This window comes from Strigops habroptila, chromosome 3 (assembly GCF_004027225.2).
Source record: "Strigops habroptila isolate Jane chromosome 3, bStrHab1.2.pri, whole genome shotgun sequence".
NCBI lineage: Eukaryota > Metazoa > Chordata > Aves > Psittaciformes > Psittacidae > Strigops > Strigops habroptila.
The window spans coordinates 32,732,350-32,746,935 of record NC_044279.2 but is presented as its reverse complement, the minus strand read 5'-3'; the positions used below and the strand labels follow the sequence as shown (position 1 = coordinate 32,746,935).

At 35.6% G+C, this 14,586-nt stretch overlaps 1 protein-coding gene across 4 annotated transcripts in view; it reads left to right on the top strand.

Moving 5' to 3' along the window:
* The window catches only part of SCAF11 (SR-related CTD associated factor 11), a 51,568-nt gene that overhangs the window by 22,991 nt on the left and 13,991 nt on the right, over nt 1-14,586 (top strand). For 2 of the 4 annotated variants that reach the window (XM_030479868.1, XM_030479869.1), the window contains exons 4-10: nt 3,292-3,369; nt 5,087-5,184; nt 6,254-6,321; nt 6,966-7,021; nt 8,886-8,992; nt 9,900-9,989; nt 11,260-11,366. In XM_030479868.1, coding sequence (XP_030335728.1) covers nt 3,292-3,369; nt 5,087-5,184; nt 6,254-6,321; nt 6,966-7,021; nt 8,886-8,992; nt 9,900-9,989; nt 11,260-11,366 — 604 coding nt within the window. Of the gene's footprint in view, nt 1-3,291; nt 3,370-5,086; nt 5,185-6,253; nt 6,322-6,941; nt 7,022-8,885; nt 8,993-9,899; nt 9,990-11,259; nt 11,367-14,586 lie in introns of all 4 variants that reach the window. The other 2 variants (XM_030479865.1, XM_030479866.1) reach the window with 1 other exon arrangement.

The window sequence follows — 14,586 nt, the reverse complement described above, 5'->3', positions numbered from 1 at the left end:
TGCAGTTAAAATAAGGTCATTTATTCCTTGAGTGCACAGATCACTGTTTTGTGGTGCTGTAGTAGTTACAGGAATATTGAACATGAAGTTATGCCTGTGGAGCTAAAGCAGGATTTTTTTTTTTTTCTAAGGGGTTATCAGAAACAAATGAAATACTATGAAATAATTTTTTTTAAAACTTAAAGCCACACACATGCTCATGGATATGAGCTTTTCAGGGGTTGCAGATTTCATGAATGCTTACATATTTTATGGAGAGAATTCTTCAGATTTCATAAGATAGGTGAAATAATGACTCACTATAGAGTTACCAGTTTTAATATGAGAACTGTGAGTAGTTTTCTATGAAGAGTAAAACAATTGAAGACGTTTTGAAGTGTGCTGAGCCACTATTCTGTGTTTCTCCAACAAAAGCAAAGCAAGTCACAAATACCAGCTATGAGCTTCTAGTGATTTTGATGATTACATTAAATACTACATGTTCTGGTTTTCAAACAGCTGTGTTAAAGAAAGATACTGTATGAAGCTGTGGTTCTTCTAAGGTTGTGACACGTCCCACACCCCTCCTTCCTTGTGTGCACAATAAAAGTGATAGCTGCTGCTTGGACTCATTCCATCTCGGGCTTTTTTTCTTGTTTTGAATATATTTCCCCAAAAGGATAGTGTACATTCACTGTTACTTTTGATGCTACCTGAACAGAAGCCTCAGAAGAGAGGAATTGCTAACTTGCCTTGGATGAAAGAAGACTGAACACGTTTGTTACTGAACCATATTCTCAAAAAAAGAGGAAAGAGTTGAATAAAAGGTCACCACTCCTCGTGATTGCTTCTTGTAAAAATGTAGTCAACGTTTTTTACCAGCAGTCCTTTATTTAGTAGCACAAATTCAGTCTTGCTGTTGGGGAAAGGGACAGGAGAAAGGGGTTTTTTTGTTCCATTTAAAAGGCTTGTTCTTATATGTTAGCAGACAAAAGAGTTATACAGATGAAGTAACCTCTAACTTTCCTCAGGGCTACGCTGCAGTTGTACTGTGCTGGGAGGCCTAGAAGTGCACCTGAGACTGTCCTGTCTTTACTAGAATCTCTCTTGAGATTTGTTGCGAACTATCAGATAATGCTAGGGCTGCAAAAAGCCACTGAGTAGCAGTGGAAAAAGCATCTGCTGTTTCCGAGCATACCTGAACTGAACAGTAGCTTTTGATTCTTCCAGAATGTTTTCCTCTTTTCCTACTACTATGTATAACTATGTGATTGTTCAACATTTGTCTGGAAGAACTGAAAATACAGCGGTGAACATTTTTCGAATGGATTGCTGCTAGTAACACTTAGTGTTCCGTGATACTTCATTGCCATGAATAAACATGAATTACTGGGACTTAAACTTGGGAACGTAACTTAATATTCATGTGTAAATTTGATGTAGAAACAGATTGTATTCTTGGAAAAACTTACGTTTCGGCTAAGGTGAATCCTGAAATGAGACTGAAAATTACTAAGAAAATTAACTTTCTCCTACTTATCTTTAACAGTCTGGTATATCTAAGAATCAAAGTATTTACCTTGAAGTTTGCAGGTGATGCAGCAGTTACAGTACATTGCATGCTATCAAATATCCCAACTGAACAATACACTGCTATGTTCTGTGGGGTAGCTCTGCCTTGACTACAGGACAAAACCTGATTCATGATGAGTCCTCGGGGAACTGGCTTAATTACCCAATATGCTTTTCTTAACCAAGGCCATGACACTGCAGGGAACAATGGATATTCTCCAACAGGGCTGAGTTTTTAGTTAGGATAAAATACCAGAGCATCAAAAGGAGAGGCAATGGCTTTAACTTGCATTCTTGTCCAACAACTTGTTCATGAAACTATCCCTGGGGGTTTTGGGGGCTTTTTTTGGTGTCTCTTTTTTTTTTTTTTTTTTAATCAGTCCAACTCTCTTCTGTCTACTTCAGTTGAAATCAGAAGCTTCCTGTGTGCTCGAGGTTTGTGGGGGCTCTGTAAGTGAAAAAAGTTGAGCACTCTCTGAAATTGAGAAAAGAACAGAATGAACTGAAAAATTGAAAGCCCCAGTGAAAAGACAAGAATTAAATTCACCACTGAATTTCAGGGCAGAGTTCACATGCAAGTTTCTCATAGCTGCTTATGCAATTCTAATACTTTGTCTTGCTTGCATAAATAAAAAATGTAATACCCTGATAGTTCTCATAAAGGCAGTAATTGAATGCCTCTTAAAGGCATACAATTCATATAGTAGTTCTTGTTCAGTGGATGAATTAGGGCTGGAGGCTGTGTGGTTTTGGTTTTTAATTTGTATTAGAAGAGTTCTGAACTGAGCCTGTTCACCTCACAGTGGGGGTGGGGGGTGACACGCATGATGACATAGTGGCAAAACCAACCAACCAACCAAAGAAGGCCCACTCCCCTCACCTCCCAGACACATATCTGGAATGGGAATGACTGAACAGTTCTCTAGCAGCAAAATTCAGTATCTGATAGGTTTCCCTGAAAGATGATTAACTACATGATCCAGTTGGGTGGACCTTCAGTTGAAGCTTCCCTATTCCATGGCCAATAACGTTTTATTCTTCTCTCTATGTGTTGCTTTTACCTGATGTAGTGCAGCCTCAATAATAGGGCAATTAGGTGACTGGGGGAGGAAAAAAACCAATCTGTATTTCTTTCAAAATAACTTTCAGTTTGTTGTCTTGCAAAGTAATTTGTAAAACTTTAGTTGTCCTGCATGTGGGAATCTGTTCTCTCTGCTGACTGCAAAAAAAGAGGTGTAGTCTAGTCGAGTAGATATGCAAGGTGAGGGAAGGTGTTACCCTGATTGCTGTTGGTCTTCCCAGTTTTATATTTTGGGAGCACACTTTCTGTTGAAAATAACATGAAGAAATAAAATGTTAGAACAAAAAGAAATGAAAAGGACATGAGCGTGTTGGTATAAAACCAATTGCCTAACGGGGATTAAAAAATAAAAGAATATAGTTACTAATGTGAAACTTTTTTCCTTTTTTGAACACAACTTCTGAGTTAAATTCTTGCTTCCTTTACATTTTCACTTAAGGAGAAATCTACTTACATGAAACAAAATACTGAGTGTTTGAATAATGTGTGTGAATACATTCTTACTGTGAATAAGTTGTAATTCTGCGTGCTTCTGTAAGCTACTGTAATGGCTTATATATTGAAATGAAAGTATAGAAATATATATCAATGGAAGTATAGAAAACTGAGACTTTTCCTAACTTACTACAAATTTTGTAATAAGAAAAATAATTTTTCAGACACAGGCTTCGTGTCCTATTGATCGCAGACCGTTTCAGGCAGTATGCAGGCTTGGTGCATTAGAAGAGCAGATAAAGGTAAGTTCCAGGCTTACTTTCTTAAGAAACTTCAGTCATAGGAACACACAAGTTATGCCACAACCTTTTATTAGTTCGTCTGTGTTAAATAAGCTTTCCTAATGAAATAATTATTGCTTTAATGTTTCTATTACATATTTGAAGCTAGAAATTATTCTTAATTATATTTTTTCAAAGCAAGTGTTTACAGTAATAATACTAATCACAAAGCTGCTATTGTTACTTTATAGTATCTTTGAGTGTTCCTGATATATCCAAGAATAAAAGTATAGTAATTGGTCTCAGCGTGTTTTTTAACTAGGTTTTGTAAACAAGTGCTATATCAAGTAGCACACAATCTTGCCTTTTTTTTTTTCGCTGAGGTGAATCTTTTATGTTCACAGCCTCTAATTCACAGACAAAAATACGTGAAGGCAAGAGGAATCAATTAATGCTAAGCCTTGTTCAACCTAAACTTCTGATTCTTTTTCAGCCTTCAATTCTTCTGAATAATATTGCTGAGGAGATTAGTTTGTCAAGTAGGAAAATAAAACTTTATTCTAATAAATGATCTGGAAAATTTGGATAGAATGATGCTGATAATTCTCTGTACAGTTTTGAAATTCTGTGGAGAAATTATGGTTATAAGACATTCCTAAGGTGGTGTTTTTGCATTTCAAAATGTTTAGAAAATAGGCTTCTACTAACTATTCTGCTTCTAGAGGCTCAGGTAGTCAACTGCAGAGGAAGCATGCTGACAGCCACAGATACTTCCTCTCATAGAAAACTATGCTGGCATATTTTATCTTCTTTATTTCTAAAGAAACAAGGAAGTAGCTGAAACAAGATAAACTGAAGTTTTCATTTGCAAAAGCCTAAAGGCTGTATCAAAATACAGTTTGAAAGGTTCTTTCTTTGTAGAACTGCAGTGTAAACAGGTGGGCAGAGAATAAGGGTCCTGCTCTGAAAAAGAGCCACTGGAGCAGAGGGGTAGATGGAATTTGTACACAGAAATGCTGACACGGTGGTCGATATTAGCAGTGGCACAATCAGGATATTGGCAGCTTTCCCTTTGTGTTAGTCATAATTAGAGTGCTAATAGCTTAAGGAGTTGCATATAAAGCCAGGATTCCAGAATGAGGAAATATGGAATATCTAACGCAAACAATGGCAATGTAGCCATTGAAGTAACTTCATAATATGTAATAAAAAGTTGTATTGCTTTCTTAGAATTTTGAAGATGTGGCAGGAAAAAATGTTATGTAAAATCCATAACTTGTTATGCTCCAGAGGAAAATTGGGTGCGTTTTAATTATGAGGAAGTATTCGAAATTGAGTGGTACTTCAGCATTTTCCCAAGATGAACCTTATGTATTCAGATCAACCAACTTGTTTTAAAAAAACTTAGTTTCCAAATCTCAGTGGAAGTTAGTGCATAGCTTTGAGATACTTGCCATGGCAGTCTTGAATGTTCGGGGATTTTTGGTCTTGTGGAATTAGTATGCATCTCTGGCATAGCCAATATACATCTCGAGGTGGGATTTTTCCCATTTCATGAAAAACAAATAAAAAAACCTATCAAATCCGCAAACTGAGATTAAAAAAGTAATGATTTGAAATGTTTTCAGGTTCTTCTGTTTGAGCTTATTTTCTCTGTAGACCTTAACAGTCTTTGAATAAATTTAAAGCCCATGTGTATTGAGATTCTAGATTGAATTGGCTTTATTTTTCAATACAGGTTCAGGTTGAAAAGCAACTAAGGAGGAAGGAAGACGAGAAACACTGCGCCTGCAATAAGGGAAAATATAGCCATACTAAGAAAAGAAATTTTGTGAGGTTGGTCATCCATGTAATTTCAAGTATTCTATTTGGAATAATCAGAAATATATAAAAGTCAACTGTTCTAAAATGTACGCCCTGAAGAAATTCTAGAATAATAAGTTTATTTTAAAATAAACTATTTTCCATTAGTGGTAGTTTAGCTTTACTTTTTTCACTGATGTAATTCCTACTTGAATACTTACAATAGGAAGCAAGAAGTAAGGAGCAGTGTATTTCATGCATTGAGTTCTGTGAAAGTGCATTTTTTAAGACATTCTGACAAATTTTTTATTAATTTAAATAAAGATTTTATGGCTAGATCATATTTTAACAATAGATATATTTTTCTTTGGTCATCTAAACAAACATCCCCTTTCTTGTATGTTATAAGCATTTGTAGTGTTCCTCTTGCTATAAAACACGGTAGTAGTCAAGAACTGATTTTATTCTAATGAGATTGAGAGGGGATGTGAAAGTAGCATTCCCGTTTTGAGAAGCTTTATCTTGTCACATTTGCTGTATTGTATAGGGGGAAGCTCAGGATTACACAGACAAATTTCACTAAATAGTGATAATCTGAAGTCAGGGTTTAATGGGATGTATGATATATAGAGTTCTTGATATTGAATTTGAAGCAGACTTCACTACAGAAAAGATAACTGAAAGTAAATTACCATTTTTGGGGTCTTATTAGAAAATAAGGTTGATCTCTGCCTCTTACTGTTCTGAATCACCATTGACTTTGATATTCTTAAAAGTATTTATGGAACCAGGTTATAACACCTTCACATGTTGAAATCAAGCAAAATAAGGCATTCGGATTTAATATGCAGGATATCAAATTTTGGTGTGTAAATAGATGTTCTTTTTTTCCATCTGTAAGCTTTTTGAAGCACTGTGGTTTTTAATATATGGAAGGTGATAAACATGATGCAAGTTCAGGTTTTAATAGCCATCAGAACTTTGTTTAAGTGCACGAAATAAATATTCTTTAAAATAAGAGCTGATTCTGTTTGGGTGCATGCACTGTCAGCTCAACTGTGCCCAGAAATAATTTCTGTAATGTCTCCTGTTAATCTTGCAGAAGAGCTGTATGTCCAGACAGAGGGCACTTAGCAGCAAGGTTAAGCAAAGTTGTGAAGAAAAAATACAGTAAGTTGGTATTTGTCCTCAATTTACTACAATTGCTGGGTTTTGTTAAGGAATGCTAGAATTTCTTTCCTGATGAGCCAATTTATTATTTTATTATGGTTAGTATTGCTTACATTTGGATATGAAAATCAAATACCAAGGAATAGAAGCATGGAACTTAAGAGAACAAAATTGCAGTATGTGAAACTACTGTCCTTAGTTTACTTAAAAGACTGCCTCTTCAATTTCAGTCACAAGTGAAGTGGATTTGATTTCAACCTAACATCATTTTCTGCATCAAACGGTGCACAGCTATTGACTAGCTTTTATTCACAGGAAGCTTTTTTTGTGAGATTTCAGACACATGAAGCACTTAGCTGTATTTTGGGGCTGCCATTTTGAGAGGCTTGTTTAATAGAAATTGTTGGGCAAGTGTGTTCATAACTTCTGAAACTAAGCAAATATCTGAGGTGAAAACAGCTTGATACATAACAAGCTATTGTGAAGGTGCATGCCTTTTAATTTTACTCAGTTTGTATGTAAATACATTGTAAATACACTTGAGATATATTTTCATTAACCTCTCATTGCATTTATGATATTGAGCAACAATTGAAAACTAATGCTGAATTTAAGATCAGAGTTTTGTTTCTTATTGCACACAGGTAATATTTTGTATGACAAACGAAACAAGAAAGCTTTGTCTGTGAAGATAAACAAGGTTAGTTCTAATAATGAAACATCTGAAGTGTTTTTTCATGAAAGCAGTTACGAAGCTATCTTCTGCTTATTTTTAAGGTTAACTTTTATTTGTTAATTTTAGTATGATTCAAACTATGGGGGGTTTGTCTTGAAGATAATAATTAGGATATAGTGCTAGGTGATAAGAGCTTCTCTCTCAGATTAAACGGTTTTGTGGTGGGAAATATTTTCATTTAGATTAGGCTGTTACATTATAAGATACTGTAACTACCCTTTTTTCACTTTCTTCATCAAAAGAAGATGGTGTCAGCTACAAGCTGCTAACCAAGCACCATTATATGAAGGTTTTAATTATTCTCATGAAAATACATAGTTCTAATCGACCAAGTAATTGGTTCGAATAAGCAATGGACATTTGCCGTGGTCTTTTCAGTAGCTGGTGGCCTGAGTTGTCACTTTATTTGGTGCTTATACACCATAGTTCTCAGAGGTATCTTTAGCTCCAGCCTTCCCCTTCCAAATCAGGTATTTAGAAATTTTGGTTCTGTTACCATGTAAAGTTAAAGGTACCTTTCATTTAATTGAAGGAGTTTTGAACTGGAAGGATAGGGCTTAATGGTAGATCAGCATCTAATTTCTCTCCAGGATTGGTGAATGGTTTCTTATCTAGCTTCACTGATTTATTGTGCACTATTTATTAGCATTAATGTCTCAAATGGTACCTGTTGCAAAAAGGTGCATAAGCAAAAGCAGAACCATTAAAAACCTTCAGGAGGAGGTACAGGGCTGAATTATCCAGTAAACTTTCAAACTTTAAAAGAACTTAAAGCACTGATTTACTAAACGCCACCTCATAAGGATAGTTGTGGAACATCTGGGTAGGTTTTTTTAGATGGAGAGAGTAATGTTAATGTTCACAATGATGGTATTTTTAAAGTAAAACTTAAAAACAACAGCTTTTTAGGAGAAGCTTAGAATTTGCACGCTGATGAAATAGGGTGTGTTCCCATCAAAACCAGCTCCCTGTGCCAAAGTTTGATGGAGCATATGGGTAATGACTGCATACTTGGGACACATTTATATACAGGAATGTTTTGGTCATATTCAAGGTGGCATTAACCCTTTACGTGAAAGGGTATAAATGGCAAAAACAGGTCAATGTAGGTAAGTGTGTCAATCCGGTAGTCTAGAAAAAAGTGTCTAGAGGGTGGTGGTTTGGGGTTTTTTTGGGCCTCTGCAGCCAGTCCAGTACACAGTGGCAGAGTTTGCTGGACACAAGACAAAAGGAATTGCACTCACATTCAGTGGGTGGCTAGGCGTTGTTAACAATTGCAATAGAATGTGGTATTTGTTCAAATATGAAGTGGATTCTGAGTATTATGCCTTTGCATGAGGCCCCAGTAAACAGACACCAGTCCATCTTCATTTTGTAATACTACCTGAAGGCAAAGGAGAATCCCAGCTACTTGTGTTTAGGTTTTCTTGTTACTTTGAAACTAAACATTCAGTGAACTGCTGTGAAGGCCTCTGTCTGGAGGTGCTAGTGCTGTAACTCCTGTGGTTCATTAGGTAGCAGAAGTGGAAATTGTGAAATAGTAAGGATCAGGCTCATTTATTCATAATTTCTGCATGGAGCATTAAAGATTTTGCCGTGGAAAGCCTATATAAGATATAAAGCTTATCTGCAAAGAGCAGGTGTTGAAAATTTGGAGAAGATTTCTTTGTGTAACTGCAGATCTCAGCATATAACTATGGAGCTACTATGGTGCCTGCTTTTTGTGAGCTAGTGTTGCTGACATGGTTTAAATTCAGTGCATCTTAATGTATTATGTGTTAATTATTTTATTCCGTATATCTTTAATTCATAATATATTTTTTTGTAGCCCAGAAGACAGACCTGCTGGAATGAGTGCTTCAGAACTAATTTCTTCAGCACACTTCTGGCTGGTGGTAGCAATGAAGAATCTTCTTTTAGCTGTAGAAATGACTGGTTAGTATATACTAATGCTTAAGAGAAACTGATGTGTTACCGTATTGTAGATGCTATAGTTCCTTCTGCCCCGTCTGTATTTACTAGCTTGAAATATTTTTAAGATTGTATTTATTAAAGGATAAACACAAACTTGTTAAAATGAGTATTGTTAACAGGCACACCTCGATTTCTGTCCTGTGCTCAACATTGAAATACTTGAGTGTGTGTGCTTTTAATCTCACTGATTTAATAGAAGTTAATAAGTTTTATTTTTAGCTCATATTTATTCTCTTTGCTGAATTGAGGCCTTGGGGTAAGAAAGGGTTAGTCTGTTTATTCCTGCAGCAGTTAGCAAAACACTTAACAGTAAATATCCTAGTTTGCAGCAGAAAGAATCTGGTTTGTTGTTTCTTGATTCCAAGAGGAATACCTTAAACATACATGAAGCAGTTCTGCTTAATGAGCCTAATACATAAGAACGGTGTTAAAAAATATTTCTTGGTTGATAAGATGGAAGAAAAAGAACAATCTAGAAGAATATTATTTGGATAATATGGCCTAATAAAAAAAAAAAATACTGTGTATATATTTTCAGCAGTGTGTAAAAGAAAAATAAAACTTGCCATGCATGCAACAGCATTACTTTGCCAAGGATGCAAAGTTCCTCCCATCTTTCAACTCCCCACAGACATGTCTCCTGTTTTCCGTTCTGTCTGCCTCATTTATTTAGGACTGTTATGTTTACTATGACTGCTTTTTCCCTCTAAACAATAACCATGCATAGTTTCATCATGACTGTTAAAGTTCTAATACAGCTAAATTTTTATTTATTTTGTTTAAAAGGTCATCGATAGATGTAATTATTGAAAATTATGGTGGTACAAAATTACTTTTTGTAACTTTTTGTATGAAATTTGTATTTCAGTACAGAATTCACAGAAGTCGATGCAGCAATCAGACAGAAGAGACAAGAACTGGACTTGTCCTGTTCATCTGTGATTGCTAGAGTTGAAAGGTACATGTTTTGCATTCATAGTGCAAAGGGTCTGAATGTAAGACTTACTTCAAGTTTGGAATTTAGTGAATTCAGATTACTCTTTAGATAGAATATAATTTGATCATAAAACTAAATCGGGTTTGTATGTAACTTGTTAAATTTTTGTGTATTTGCCACATGCTATTTTTATGTCAGTAGATTATTTTCTGTATACCTTAATGCTTTTCTGGTACTCATGACAAGCACAGTGACTTGTGCATCTAAATATGCAGAAACGCACTTTTAAATAGATTTTCTATTTGGAAGTTAGTGTTCAATGTGCTGTTTAAATTATTTCTATCACTAGAAATCAGACTGTTTGCTTTAACATCAATCTGATTCTGATGTCCCACTCACCTCCCATACTCCTCTCTCATGCATTGGTTCTGACTTCATTTAGTAACTGTTTATAAACAAATGCATTTAGAAGGAGATGAGAGGTTCTATCAAATGAAACAGAGAACATAATTTCTTTTGTCAAAGAGCAGATGCATGTTAAAGTATACCCTAAGAGTGTTTTCATGAATATAAAGCAGAAGCATAAAATCCTCCTGATTTTAAAATAACATGGTAATAAATTGGTCTATGATCTTCATGTCACTACATATCTCTTTACTTTCTTTGGCATAAAACAAAGGCTAAAGAGCAAATGAAGAGATTTTGAATTATAAGTTGCACGTTGGATTTAAATAATAATTTTTTTACACGTACTTTTCCTTATGGAAAGTTTCTTTCCAATTGGGTGATAACTGAAAAACTGTAGATGGGTAACTAAACTTTGTTTTTGCACAAGGTTTGTTGAGGGAGTCTGAAGAAGTATGTATTTGTTTGGTTTGGTTGGAAAAAAGAAAAAGCCACCTTTACTAAATTGTCGTGTTAGATTTTGATGCACAAAAAAGGCTATTTTTCTGCTAAAGTGCTATTTCAGTGTTCAGAGTTTCATTTTCAGTGGTACAGCCTACTAATTTGGAGCAGACTGTTCTATATTTGGCTTTGAAGAAAGCCAAGTGTGTATTACTTTAACATAACATACCTTGTTTTTCAAACTGTTTTACTAGGTTAGGCAATAGCTTAAACCTGAAATTAAATATGAGAAGGGAAGTTCTGTTTGCTGTCAGCTTTGCCTTTCTCTCCAGCTGTGGTGAGGTTGGAAGTGTCATAGTTGCCTCATGTTTTGGTTTTGTGCATCGTTTCCAAAACTTGCTACAAACAGCTAAAACAACTCATGTTAATGCTTTTACATTTCTAGAATTCCTTTAATGTCTTATGGAGCTGAAGCTGAGACCTTTCTTCTCACTCCTACTACAGTGGCAGGGACAATTCTTCCAACAAATATCAGGCCTTTGGAAAACTTTGGTAAACTTTTTTTTTGTAAGTTTTATTTATAGCTCATGTGGTGTATTGTTAACTTAGGTTCTTAGAAATCAATGTAGAATATATAGTTACAGTAAACAGAAAAAAACCAACCCTGTTTTGATGCAGTTTGGTACTATTTCAAAATCATCTGGTTTATTTCTGAAATTAGAATATAGAAGATGAACCAGCCACCCCAAAACAGACATAAGTGTTCTTTATTTGAAGATGAAAATAAGTATTTTATGTAACTTAATTCTATTTCTAAATGCAACACTTTCTTTAAAGTTAAAACGTCTTTTCTTACTGCTCAAGGATAAATGTCATTTTGTTATATGTTATGAATGGCTTGATGTATTTCAGTGGTATATTGTGCAGTGTGAGGAACAAATTGTTTCCTGACAGAGAAGAAGAGTAATGAGGAAACAGTGCAGTGTATGGATCTATTTTGGTATGCTTACAAGCTCTATAGGGGAAAAGCTTGCAGACGTGATTGAGCTCCAGGATCTGGCAGGAATTTAGCAGAAGACCTTCTTCCAGTTACTTGAACAACGTCTCTCTCCATAGTCAGCAAGAATGTAATTTCTCTTCCAACAGGCTGCACAAGTTCAAAGAAGTGAAAACAAAAGAATGCTGGGTTTTAAGGCTAGGGTTAATACCTTCTTTGAACTGGGAATTACACTATTTTCACTTGACTAGTAGGCAAAGAGATAGGAGAGATCTGGGTCTCATGGCTTACAGAAGTTGAGGAAGTGAATGCCTGGGAAGAGTTAAGTAGTAGAAAGATCATGAAAAAAAGATGTTTTACTCATTCATATTCTTCATTCTTTTTAGAGGTACATATTTCACCTCCAGATTGCCCAGTGAAAAACGTATAGGTTGCTCCTCTGGGACTCTGATGTTTGGCGATGCAATTTAACTGATCCTTAACTATTTCAGCTTCTAGTAGTAATGAGTATACATGCTAGCTCCTATCTCTTGACTTCCATTCACCTTTCTACTTATACAGTCAGGCTTCTTTGTTAGCGTGCACTAGAAGCATTTTAACAAAAACAACCAACACCAAGAACAATTTTTTCTCTCATCAGATAAAGAAATTTAAATAAGCTTCAGATTATTTTTCAATGCTGTTTAGAACATGTGAGTAAATAGCCTAATGTTTTGTGAGCGCTCGCAGCCCAGAAAGCCAACCATATACTGGGCTGCATCAAAAGAAGCGTGACCATCAGGTTGAAGGAGGTGATCCTGCCCCTCTACTCTGCTCTCTGGAGACCCCACTTGGAGTACTGTGTTTAGCTGTGGTGTACCTCCAGAGGAGGGCCATGAGGATGATAAGGGAGCTGGAGCACCTCCCATACAAAGCCAGGCTGAGAAAATTGGGGCTGTTCAGCCTGGAGAAGAGAAGCTGCGTGGAGACCTCACAGCAGCCTTCCAGTATCCGAAGGGGGCCTACAAGGATGCTGGAGAGGGACTGTAATGATAGGACAAGGGGTAATGGGTTCAAACTTAAACACAGTGGAGATTTAGGTTAAATATAAGGAAGAAATTATTGTGAGGGTGGTGAGGCACTGGAACAGGTTGCCCAAGGAAGTTGTTAATGCTCCATCCATGGCAGTGTTCAAGGCCAGGTTGGACAGAGCCTTGATAAGGAAAGAAAAGGAAATTCATTTTTTTTCCTTCCAGATATTTTTGTTTAACAATTCATATTGTTGCTTCCAGAGTTGTGCTAGGAGGCATAGAAGTATCAGTGATGTACTGTCTGAATCTTCCCTGCAGCTGCTGCAGGTTTTTTTAGATTCTCTGACCGTTAGATAGTCTATTTACTAATTTGACCTGAAAATGCATTAGGGAATCTACAAATACCATAATGATGTAGGTTGACATTATGCATTTTTTTGCATGATTAAAGTATCTTTAAATAAAGATTCAGTGGGCTGAAATCCCTTTTATTTGGTCCAAGTCCAAAGTTGGTGAAGCTTGTCAGTTAAAATTTTACAAGCAGTAAGGAATGGCTAAAAAGGGGGTTGTGTTTCACAAGCAGGCTTTGAAAGCGCTACAAAAATAACTTGTCTTTTAATTTTGTCAGGATTCCCACATTCCACTGGTGGTGGCGGTGGTGGTGGTTGTTATTATTGCAGGGTCATTTCTTTCCACTTGAAGAAAATAATCACAGATATTAAATATTTGTTATGACATGTAACATCCAACTTGTTTTCCTGGCTATTGTAGTAGGTTTGAAGACATAGTCGGAGACAGCCCCATGTGACTGAGTAACTGCTGGTTAACCACTGTGAAGTAACTTTCCAACAAAATTACTGGGCAGACTGTTACAGTAGATACCTCAAACAGTGCCAGTCACCTAAAACTCCTTTGGAAGTTCTTTACAAGACATGTTGTTGAGTTTTTTAAATACACGGTACCTTCTATACAATGGATACTGTTGGGTTTCATTATCCGGAGTGGTAATTTGATCGGTTTTGATCAGACATCCGAAAACCAAAACTAGATCTTTTCATGTTCAGGCAAATTACTGTGTTTACAGCGGAGGTCAGAGGAGGTTATTATAATCCTGTGCTCTGTTCTAGCCTTTTAAAGGCTATCAAGGTGCCTGTGAAGTTAATTCTCTAAGGTTATCAGATTGTATGTTTACATTTAATAGACAGTGATATGTTTTTCATTCTGCTAACATAGTAAGTGGTAGAAAGAGACTTTTGTATTGTTACTTACTTGTCTTATTCCTATCTTATTTTTATATAATCTGTTTAAGAATACATTAAAGAGATCTTTTTAGTGCAGTAAAAGCATGGGAAACAATAACGTTACACAGAGAATTAGAATCAAGTGTTTAAGTGTGATGTGATAAATTCATTGCAAAAATCCATAGCAATTAATCTTTCTAAGCAAGTGTCCACTATTTGCGTATGAAATTGAAGCTGTAAAAAGAATTAATTTAAACACAAAATTCTTGATGCTTTCTGAAATCTACAGAAAGTATGAAACAAGTTAATGGTCATCTCAAGAAATTTAATTCTGAAGTATTACATTCAAGTATGTTTACTTAATTATCATTAATCTTGAATCCTGAGCTGTCCCTCATTAGCTTGCTTTCTTAGGTATCAAGAGTACAGTCTGTTTCCTTTGGAATGAATATAACCTTTGGCTTCCCTACAAAAGCTTTTTGTCAAATTGTGGATAGCATGAAATAAATTAACGCAGTATCAAC